Raw genomic sequence first — 10,762 nt, 5'->3', positions numbered from 1 at the left:
GGCATCGACAACAACCACGGCAATAGCAGCGACGACGATCACAGCAACCCTTAGCCACCCACTATTCTTTCATCACCCCCGGAAGAACATCGACCAACGGCACCCCCACCAACTACCCCTTCAACAACCCCGGCGGCACCCCCGGCAGAGACCCAGGAGGCTACCGGGGACACCCAGCCGACACCCGCGGCACCACAACAGCCACGTCGGTCGCAGAGGACTATCAAACCCCCGAACAGACTAAATCTATAGAAGGGGTGAATGTGATGAAATATATTCCATTCATCACTGCCTGTTTTCTGTGTCTTGTAACTGCCTGCTTTCTGTGTCTTTGCCCTTCCCCCAGTCCTCATGTATTATGTATTGGAATGCTCTGGAACTGGTTGTGTGCAGGGCTTCGCCCATACCTGGCTCCTTTGTAATCTAAGTTCAGTCGGGCATCAGCCTCCTGAAGGAAGACATCTCTCTATTTTACGTGTTATGTTCTGAGTTAATAAAAGCCTTACTTTTGTTCTGCTAACTTCGAGTCTCGGAATAATTGAGGCACATCAGGGAGCTTTACTCTGTATCTAACCCGTGCTGTACCTGCCCTGGGAGTGTTTGATGGGACAGTGTAGAGGGAGCTTTACTCTGTATCTAACCCGTGCTGTACCTGCCCTGGGAGTGTTTGATGGGACAGTGTAGAGGGAGCTTTACTCTGTATCTAACCCCGTGCTGTACCTGCCCTGGGAGTGTTTGATGGGACAGTGTAGAGGGAGCTTTACTCTGTATCTAACCCGTGCTGTACCTGTCCTGGGAGTGTTTGATGGGACAGTGTAGAGGGAGCTTTACTCTGTATCTAACCCGTGCTGTACCTGCCCTGGGAGTGTTTGATGGGACAGTGTAGAGGGAGCTTTACTCTGTATCTAACCCGTGCTGTACCTGCCCTGGGAGTGTTTGATGGGACAGTGTAGAGGGAGCTTTACTCTGTATCTAACCCATGCTGTACCTGCCCTGGGAGTGTTTGATGGGACAGTGTAGAGGGAGCTTTACTCTGTATCTAACCCGTGCTGTACCTGCCCTGGGAGTGTTTGATGGGGCAGTGTAGAGGGAGCTTTACTCTGTATCTAACCCGTGCTGTACCTGCCCTGGGAGTGTTTGATGGGACAGTGTAGAGGGAGCTTTACTCTGTATCTAACCCGTGCTGTGGGGCTCTGTTCTACACCAGGCGGGGCATTCAGCAGTGAGCATACACTGAAGCAGTTTTATGTTTAAATATATTAGAGTAAGTCCACACTCAAGTAAATTTTGCAGCTTAGCAGATTTGACAGATTGATATCGAAAGTTTCTGATTGATCCTGTTTTGGAATCTGCAGGCAGTTTGAGTGATTGGGCTGTGGGGCGTTAGCTGGGCTGAGCTACTGATTTTCCACATGAGTGAATTTTTGTCCCTAAATCATAGGATTACATCGGATTACGCCGGATATACGGCACAGAAACGGGCCATTCAGCCCAACCAGTCCAGACCGGCATTGATGCTCCACTCCAGCCTCCTCCCGTCTTTCCTCATCTAACTCGATCAGCCTAACCCTCGATTCCCTTCTCCCTCAAATGCTTGTCCAGCCTCCCCTTAAATGTATCGATACTATTCGCTTCAACCACTCCCTGTGGGAGCGAGTTCCACATTCTCACCACTCTCTGAGTAAAGAAGTTTCTTCTGAATTCCCTATTGGATTTCTTGGTGACTATCTTATATTGATGGCCTCTAGTTTTGCTCTTCCCCACAAGTGGAAACATTCTCTCTGTATCCACTCTATCAAAACCTTTCATCATTTTAAAGACCTCTATTAGGTCACCCCTCAGCCTTCTCTTTTCGCAAGAGAAAAACGACCCAGCCTGTTCATCTTTTCCTGATATGTATACCCTCGCATTTCTGGTATCATCCTTGTAAATCTTCTCTGCTCCCTCTCCAGTGCCTCTATATCCTTTTTATAATATGGCGACCAGAACTGTACGCAGTGCTCCAAGTGTGGTCTAACCAAGGTTCGATACAGGTTTAGCATAACTTCACTACTTTTCAATTCAATCCCTCTAGAAATAAACCCTAGTGCTTGGTTTGCTTTATGGCCTTGCTAACCTGTGGCACAACTTTTAGTGATTTGTGTACATTTTCCTTTCTTTCTGTTTGACTTGGTTTATTGAAGAAACTTTAGCGATCTCGGGTCTGTCTTTCCGTCAGATTCATAGAGTAATGGCAAAAAGGGGTTTTGTAATTTTTTTTGCTGTAAAAGCAAGAGGCGGGTATTGAAACTGCAAATTCCTTCAGCCACGAGTCAGGGTTTGTGAGGGCGGGACACAGGCAGTAACCAGTCAGCACAGGCTGCTCTGACTGACAGCCAGGCTGGGCTGGGCCGGGTATAAACTGCAGCAACTCCGGCAACTGCAGCACAACTGGAACTAGAACAGTAACTGGAAGAAAGGCAGGTTAGAACTGGGCTGACAATGGGGGTTAACTAGAGACTGGTTATCTAATGGGGGTTAACTAGAGACTGGTTATCTAATGGGGGTTAACTAGAGACTGGTTATCTAATGGGGGTTAACTAATGACTGGTTAATGGGGGTTATCTAATGGGGGTTAACTAGAGATCAGTTATCTACTGGAGAGTTAACTAGCGATCTGGGAGGTAACTTTTTTATAAACTTTCTTTGTTCCTTTTCCGTCTCTTTGGCTCCAAACTCGGGACTGGGTTGACGGGAATATTATGGGATGTGCCGGGGTCTCTCCGCAGTTTCGGGTTTATTCCGTTAGAGGAAAGTTTGAAAAGTTTTTTAAACTTTAGTTTCACAGTTTGATGAAGTGAAGTAACCGGGAGAGAAACTGAGCAAATCCCTTAACGGGGGGCGAGGGAGGGGGTTTAGGGGGCGAGGGAGGGGGTTTAGGGGGCGAGGGAGGGGGTTAGTGTGAGGGGGCGTCAATGGGGAGTTTGCAGCCTCCGATTCTCTCCTGACTCGGAGTTTTCTTTGATTCTCAGACTTCACTCCCTCCTTCAGCATGGCAACAACTCCTTCCAGAACCGAGGTGGCCATGCAGAACCTGATGGATGTTTTTTACCAATACGCCAAGGGAGACAAGTACACCCTGACCAAGAGCCAGATGAAAGCACTGGTGGAGACAGAACTCGGCCAGCTCACAAAGGTAATGGACTGGGTGTGGCTCAGACGGGCATCAAAACTGACCACTGCACCTCCCCTTGCCTGCCCTACCCCATTACCCACCCTACGCCCCCGTGCCCTGCCTGCCCCACCTCCCCTAACCCTACGCCCCCTCGCCCCGCCCTACACCCCCCTCGCCCTGCCCTACACCCCCCTCGCCCTGCCCCCCTCACCCTGCCTGCCCCCTCACTCGCCCTGCCTGCCCCCTCGACCCATCACCCACCCTGCCCCTAGCCCCTTGCCCACTCTACCCCCTCACACACACACACCCTCACTAAATTACTGTGTGAGGGAGCTGGATGAACATCAGTAGAGATGGTCAGTGACCCCTGGTGATTCAGAGAGCTGTGTCTGACCAGGCAAGAACCTCCCCAATGATGTCATCATTTTTCATACATAACTCGAGGAAGGCGAGGCAGTGAGAACAGCGAGTGGATCTTCAACATATTCCTGCCCCTCAGGCTCCAACTTTAAACTCCTGTTTTGAAATATTTGGTTCCCCTCCTTGTCTGCACCTTACAATTGGACCAGCCAATGGTTTCCTGCCTGACCGCCCATCCCCCTGATCACTGCCCAGTGACCTCTGGGGGAGAGAAGGGAAATCAGCCAGGGTTCCTGCTCCTGGTCACTGTCCAGTGACCCTGCTGGAAAGCTGTGTGTGATGGGACATTGAGTGAGCACAGCATCAGACTCATCTGTGATGCCTCCCAAGGGTGAATATGACCACTCTCTGCCTCGGTTTGCATGGAAGGAATGGCCGTTTGGGTGAGAGTATCGGTGGCATTCTGCGCCTGTGGGACCAACAACCCGGACACAGTCAGGCTGCCTGTCTGAAGTGCAGACATTCGGCAGTGTGAGGGTTAAAGTGAACAGAAAGCATTTGATGAGCAGTCAGACCTGTGATGAAGGAGATAACAGTGACTGGGAGTTGAGGAATGTTTGCTTAAGGGTGTGGTTTCTGTGCAGCGAGCCAAGAGTGAACAATCCGGAATATTGATTAGAGGAGCAGTCAGGCCTGACCAAGCAAGTGAGCAGAAGCCCAGTTAGAAGCTACATATCTGGCCATGTTCCCACCTCCACCGGTCTCGGTGGGTTACACACAGGCTACTGAGGCCAGGAGCTTTTCAGTCCCGGGGCGTGACCTTCTGACAACCTCTTGATCCGAGTCTCGGGTTCAATGAAGCGCACAGTTTGCGACTGAATCCAACTGAGCAACAAGTCCGCACACTCACAATAGGGCTTGGCTTCCGAGTTAGGGAACGGTGCAATTTAACCCGTGCTGTACCTGCCCTGGGAGTGTTTGATGGGACAGTGTAGAGGGAGCTTTACTCTGTATCTAACCCGTGCTGTACCTGCCCTGGGAGTGTTTGATGGGACAGTGTAGAGGGAGCTTTACTCTGTATCTAACCCGTGCTGTACCTGCCCTGGGAGTGTTTGATGGGACAGTGTAGAGGGAGCTTTACTCTGTATCTAACCCGTGCTGTACCTGCCCTGGGAGTGTTTGATGGGACAGTGTAGAGGGGGCTTTACTCTGTATCTAACCCGTGCTGTACCTGCCCTGGGAGTGTTTGATGGGACAGTGTAGAGGGAGCTTTACTCTGTATCTAACCCCGTGCTGTACCTGCCCTGGGAGTGTTTGATGGGACAGTGTAGAGGGAGCTTTACTCTGTATCTAACCCGTGCTGTACCTGCCCTGGGAGTGTTTGATGGGACAGTGTAGAGGGAGCTTTACTCTGTATCTAACCCGTGCTGTACCTGCCCTGGGAGTGTTTGATGGGACAGTGTAGAGGAAGCAGAGCTCGGTAATGGAGTCACTCTATTTTCACACCTTTTTCATCTCTCGACAGAATACGACGAATGTTGAAGTCTTTGACAGGATGATGAAGGACCTGGATTTTGATGGTGATGGAGAAGTGAATTTTGAGGAGTTTGTGTCGTTTATCGCGGGTCTCATGTATTCCTGTAACGCAATCTATGTTCAGAGGCGGCAACAACAGGCAAAGGGCGGAGCCGGAGCCAGCCCGGCCAAGAAATAATCAGCGACCAGGCTGCTCATCGTGTGACTATAGAGCAATCAGCTTACAAACCCATGCAGCATACTTGCTTATTTCCTATTTTTAAATAAAAAATTATTGAAATAAAATGGGTCAAACAACCAACACCAGGGTTTCCGTCTCTTTAAAAGCTCGGCCTGTCGATGGGGGTCTGGAACTCACTGCCTGAGAGGGCGGGAGAGGCAGAAACCCTCATCACATCACATGTTAAAAGTACTTGGATCTGTGCTTGAAGTGCCTGAACTTGCAGGGCTACAGACCAACAGCTGGAAGGTGGGACTAGGCTGGGTGGCTGTTTATTGGCCGGCACAGACACGATGGGCCGAATGGCCTCCCTCTGCTTAAATTTCTCTGACTCTCTGTTGCTGCTGCTTTACACCTGAAACATGAGATTAGCAACATTCTTGTGTCCCGAACCCCCTCTGGCGGGGCAACTGGACTCAATGGAAGGGAGGAGAATGCGGAGCCTTGCTGGGCGGCGCCTGTCCTTGACATATTTCAGTCGGTGGGTTTCCAGGGTTCAATGGTGGTCTGGGCTGAGTGAACCATCACAGCCCACGTCAGTGCTGCAACCGGGGCGTGTCCCCAGGTTAGGGAGTGGGAAATGCAGCTAAGGAATCTGCCGCTGATCAAGCGAGTCTGCTGGGAAGTGAGTCGGGGGAAAGGATCAGCTGTGATACCTTCCACAGTGGAATAGTCTTGTGCCACACACTGTCTAGGCCCTTGGGTGAGGGATCAGAAGGTGACTGACACCCTGGGAGTTGTACATATAAAAATGCACTGGGGCCCCAGCAACAAGTCTCCTTGAGTAACAAAGCCAGGGTGTGGCTCCAGTCCAGCTCCATCACAGGCTGATTGCGCTCAGCCTCGGGTTTTGGCGCGGATACAGCGATGTTGGTCACCGTACTTTCTGTTTCAAGGTGTGCCTGTTCTGCCCAGTATCTAATTGCACGACACTGCCACCCTGGCGTCAATGATCTGAACCAGGTATCGTGTCTGCTTCTTCAAGCTGTGAAATCGCTTGGTGAGATTGGGCCAGCTGTGAATCAATACTGTGTGAGTGAACAAGCGGGTAGACAGTCCCCTTGTGGCTCAGGTACTGGAGCAGCAACACAGAGCTCGCAAGTTCTAATCTACACGTTATCACATTCAGTAAACCTGGACATTCCTGGCTGGCTGGGCACTGGAACCTGTCACCCTACTTGGTTTTCTCTACATATGACTGCAGCCCCACACTGACTGATTGACTCAACCCCCCAGGGTGAGAAGGGATGGGCAGTAAACACTAAATCAGAGCATTGCTAACATCTCAAGAAAAAACTAAATTAAAAAGAGCAGCCCTGAAACGCAACATTAATATTTGATGAGCTGCCCTCGTGGTCTGGATTGTCTGCTCTCCCATTTGGTTAAAAGCCCCAGTGAGGAACGTTGTCCCAGGGAAGTGCTGCCTCCTCACAGGAAGTATTTCACTGTCACCCCGACAGTATACTGGGCACTGCAGAGGAACGCTGAATCAACAGGGCACTGAGATGGGCACAGCCAGCCCACTAAGGGTTAAAGCCACTGCCAGTGAAGGCATCGCTGGAAGAAGCCAGAAGCCAAAGTTCAGCTGAGTGTTTACAGATCCAGCACACGACTGGCAGCTTAGAAACAGACAGAGAAAAATAGCAGCAGGAGTGGGCCCTTCGGCCCTTCGAGCCTGCTCCGCCATTCAATATGATCGTGGTTGATCCTCTATCTCAATACCATTCAGATATTGTCAAAGCCATCTCTGGAAATCTTCCCGGGGTTGCGGAACCTGCCTGTATCTCTGTAGGAAATGAGCTGATTGTAAGGCAGAGGTTGCATGGGTGCGATTCTGGCCGAGCTCACAGACTCCGTCTGCTCTGCTGGCCGACCTAACATTCATCATTTGCATATTTTTGGTAAGCTTCTGCCCAAAGACAGCTGCCTGGGCGACCTGAAGGGTGAAGAGGTCTGACAGGTGAGGAGAAGCAGGGTAGCACGAGGTCCAGTGGTGGGGAATTCGGGCCAGTTTTCAGTCATAATTCCATCCCTCTCTCTGGCCACTGTCTCGGGCTGAACCTGACTGTTCACAACCTTGGTGCCCTATTTGACCCTGAGCTGAGCTTCTGACCCCATCTCCCCTCCGTCACTAAGACCGCCTACTTCCACCTCCATAACATCGCCGGTCTCTGCTCCTGCCTCGGCCCATCTGCTGCTGAAAACCTCAACCTTGCTTTCATCACTTCGAGACTCAACCATTCCAACTCTCTCCAGGCCGGCCTTCCACCCTCCATAAACCTGAGCTCATCCAAAACTCTGCCTCCAAACTCACACCAACTCCCGTTCACCCATCACCCCCTGTGCTCACTGCCCCGTGTCCTAACTCACACCCAGTCCCATTCACCCATCACCCCCTGTGCTCACTGCCCCGTGTCCTAACTCACACCCAGTCCCATTCACCCATCACCCCCTGTGCTCACTGCCCCGTGTCCTAACTCACACCCAGTCCCGTTCACCCATCACCCCCTGTGCTCACTGCCCCGTGTCCTAACTCACACCCAGTCCCGTTCACCCATCACCCCCTGTGCTCACTGCCCCGTGTCCTAACTCACACCCAGTCCCGTTCACCCATCACCCCCTGTGCTCACTGCCCCGTGTCCTAACTCACACCCAGTCCCGTTCACCCATCACCCCCTGTGCTCACTGCCCCGTGTCCTCACTCACACCCAGTCCCGTTCACCCATCACCCCCTGTGCTCACTGCCCCGTGTCCTAACTCACACCCAGTCCCGTTCACCCATCACCCCCTGTGCTCACTGCCCCGTGTCCTAACTCACACCCAGTCCCGTTCACCCATCACCCCCTGTGCTCACTGCCCCGTGTCCTAACTCGCACCCAGTCCCGTTCACCCATCACCCCCTGTGCTCACTGCCCCGTGTCCTAACTCACACCCAGTCCCGTTCACCCATCACCCCCTGTGCTCACTGCCCCGTGTCCTAACTCACACCCAGTCCCGTTCACCCATCGCCCCCTGTGCTCACTGCCCCGTGTCCTAACTCACACCCAGTCCCGTTCACCCATCACCCCGTGCTCACTGCCCCGTGTCCTAACGCACACCCAGTCCCGTTCACCTATCACCCCCTGTGCTCACTGCCCCGTGTCCTAACGCACACCCAGTCCCGTTCACCCATCACCCCCTGTGCTCACTGCCCCGTGTCCTAACTCACACCCAGTCCCGTTCACCCATCACCCCCTGTGCTCACTGCCCCGTGTCCTAACTTGCACCCAGTCCCTTTCACCCATCACCCCCTGTGCTCACTGCCCCGTGTCCTAACTCGCACCCAGTCCCGTTCACCCATCACCCCCTGTGCTCACTGCCCCGTGTCCTAACTCACACCAACTCCCGTTCACCCATCACCCCGTGCTCACTGCCCCGTGTCCTAACTCACACCAACTCCCATTCACCCATCACCCCGTGCTCACTGCCCTGTGTCCGAGCTCGCACCCAGTCCCGTTCACCCATCACCCCCTGTGCTCACTGCCCCGTGTCCTAACTCGCACCCAGTCCCGTTCACCCATCACCCCGTGCTCACTGCCCCGTGTCCTAACTCGCACCCAGTCCCGTTCACCCATCACCCCCTGTGCTCACTGCCCCGTGTCCTAATTCGCACCCAGTCCCGTTCACCCATCACCCCCTGTGCTCACTGCCCCGTGTCCTAACTCACACCCAGTCCCGTTCACCCATCACCCCCTGTGCTCACTGCCCCGTGTCCTAACTCACACCCAGTCCCGTTCACCCATCACCCCCTGTGCTCACTGCCCCGTGTCCTAACTCACACCCAGTCCCGTTCACCCATCACCCCCTGTGCTCACTGCCCCGTGTCCTAACTCGCACCCAGTCCCGTTCACCCATCACCCCCTGTGCTCACTGCCCCGTGTCCTAACTCGCACCCAGTCCCGTTCACCCATCACCCCCTGTGCTCACTGCCCCGTGTCCTAACTCGCACCCAGTCCCGTTCACCCATCACCCCGTGCTCACTGCCCCGTGTCCTAACTCACACCCAGTCCCGTTCACCCATCACTCCCTGTGCTCACTGCCCCGTGTCCTAACTCACACCCAGGCCCGTTCACCCATCACCCCCTGTGCTCACTGCCCCGTGTCCTCACACCCAGTCCCGTTCACCCATCACCCCCTGTGCTCACTGCCCCGTGTCCTAACTCACACCAACTCCCGTTCACCCAGCACCCCCTGTGCTCATTGCCCCGTGTCCTAACTCACACCCAGTCCCGTTCACCCATCACCCCCTGTGCTCACTGCCCCGTGTCCTAACTCACACCCAGGCCCGTTCACCCATCACCCCCTGTGCTCACTGCCCCGTGTCCTAACTCACACCCAGTCCCGTTCACCCATCACCCCTTGTGCTCACTGTCCCATGTCCTAACTCACACCCAGTCCCGTTCACCCATCACCCCCCGTGCTCACTGCCCCGTGTCCTAACTCACACCAACTCCCGTTCACCCAGCACCCCGTGCCCACTGCCCCGTGTCCTAACTCACACCCAGTCCCGTTCACCCATCACCCCCTGTGCTCACTGCCCCGTGTCCTAACTCACACCCAGTCCCGTTCACCCATCACCCCCTGTGCTCACTGCCCCATGTCCTAACTCACACCCAGTCCCGTTCACCCAGCACCCCCTGTGCTCACTGCCCCGTGTCCTAACTCACACCCAGTCCCGTTCACCCATCACCCCCTGTGCTCACTGCCCCGTGTCCTAACTCACACCCAGTCCCGTTCACCCATCACCCCCTGTGCTCGCTGCCCCGTGTCCTCACACCCAGTCCCGTTCACCCATCACCCCCTGTGCTCACTGCCCCGTGTCCTAACTCACACCCAGGCCCGTTCACCCATCACCCCCTGTGCTCACTGCCCCGTGTCCTCACACCCAGTCCCGTTCACCCATCACCCCCTGTGCTCACTGCCCCGTGTCCTAACTCACACCAACTCCCGTTCACCCAGCACCCCCTGTGCTCATTGCCCCGTGTCCTAACTCACACCCAGTCCCGTTCACCCATCACCCCCTGTGCTCACTGCCCCGTGTCCTAACTCACACCCAGGCCCGTTCACCCATCACCCCCTGTGCTCACTGCCCCGTGTCCTAACTCACACCCAGTCCCGTTCACCCATCACCCCTTGTGCTCACTGTCCCATGTCCTAACTCACACCCAGTCCCGTTCACCCATCACCCCCCGTGCTCACTGCCCCGTGTCCTAACTCACACCAACTCCCGTTCACCCAGCACCCCGTGCCCACTGCCCCGTGTCCTAACTCACACCCAGTCCCGTTCACCCATCACCCCCTGTGCTCACTGCCCCGTGTCCTAACTCACACCCAGTCCCGTTCACCCATCACCCCCTGTGCTCACTGCCCCATGTCCTAACTCACACCCAGTCCCGTTCACCCAGCACCCCCTGTGCTCACTGCCCCGTGTCCTAACTCACACCCAGTCCCGT

The 10,762-nt window shown here is 54.4% G+C and overlaps 1 protein-coding gene across 2 annotated transcripts; it reads left to right on the top strand.

The window, feature by feature from the left end:
* Positions 1 to 2,358: 2,358 nt before the first annotated feature.
* On the top strand, positions 2,359 to 5,351 carry LOC147107947 (protein S100-A1-like). 2 transcript variants are annotated; one of them, XM_086004316.1, is made up of 3 exons: positions 2,359 to 2,463; positions 3,012 to 3,175; positions 5,040 to 5,351. In XM_086004316.1, exons 2-3 carry the CDS (start codon positions 3,032 to 3,034, stop codon positions 5,226 to 5,228), a joined length of 333 nt encoding a protein of 110 aa, XP_085860442.1. In that variant the 5' UTR covers positions 2,359 to 2,463; positions 3,012 to 3,031; the 3' UTR covers positions 5,229 to 5,351. The 2 variants fall into 2 exon arrangements, with proteins under 2 accessions (XP_085860442.1, XP_085860443.1); XM_086004317.1 differs by having other exon boundaries at positions 2,377 to 2,459.
* The last annotated feature ends 5,411 nt before the right edge of the window (positions 5,352 to 10,762 follow it).

Source organism: Somniosus microcephalus, chromosome 13 (assembly GCF_052327205.1).
Source record: "Somniosus microcephalus isolate GS21.2 chromosome 13, FLI_Smic_1.0, whole genome shotgun sequence".
Classification (NCBI taxonomy): Eukaryota; Metazoa; Chordata; class Chondrichthyes; order Squaliformes; family Somniosidae; genus Somniosus; species Somniosus microcephalus.
Note: the sequence above shows the minus strand (reverse complement) of the source record. Positions and strands in the feature narration are given on the sequence as shown.

What these genes read in the sequence shown, in the direction of transcription:
- LOC147107947 (XM_086004316.1), top strand. Translation starts at nt 3,032, where the DNA reads ATGGCAACAACTCCTTCCAGAACCGAGGTGGCCATGCAGAACCTGATG. An exon ending in AACTCGGCCAGCTCACAAAG is followed by an intron (nt 3,176 to 5,039) that starts GTAATGGACTGG and finishes ATCTCTCGACAG; the next exon opens with AATACGACGAATGTTGAAGT.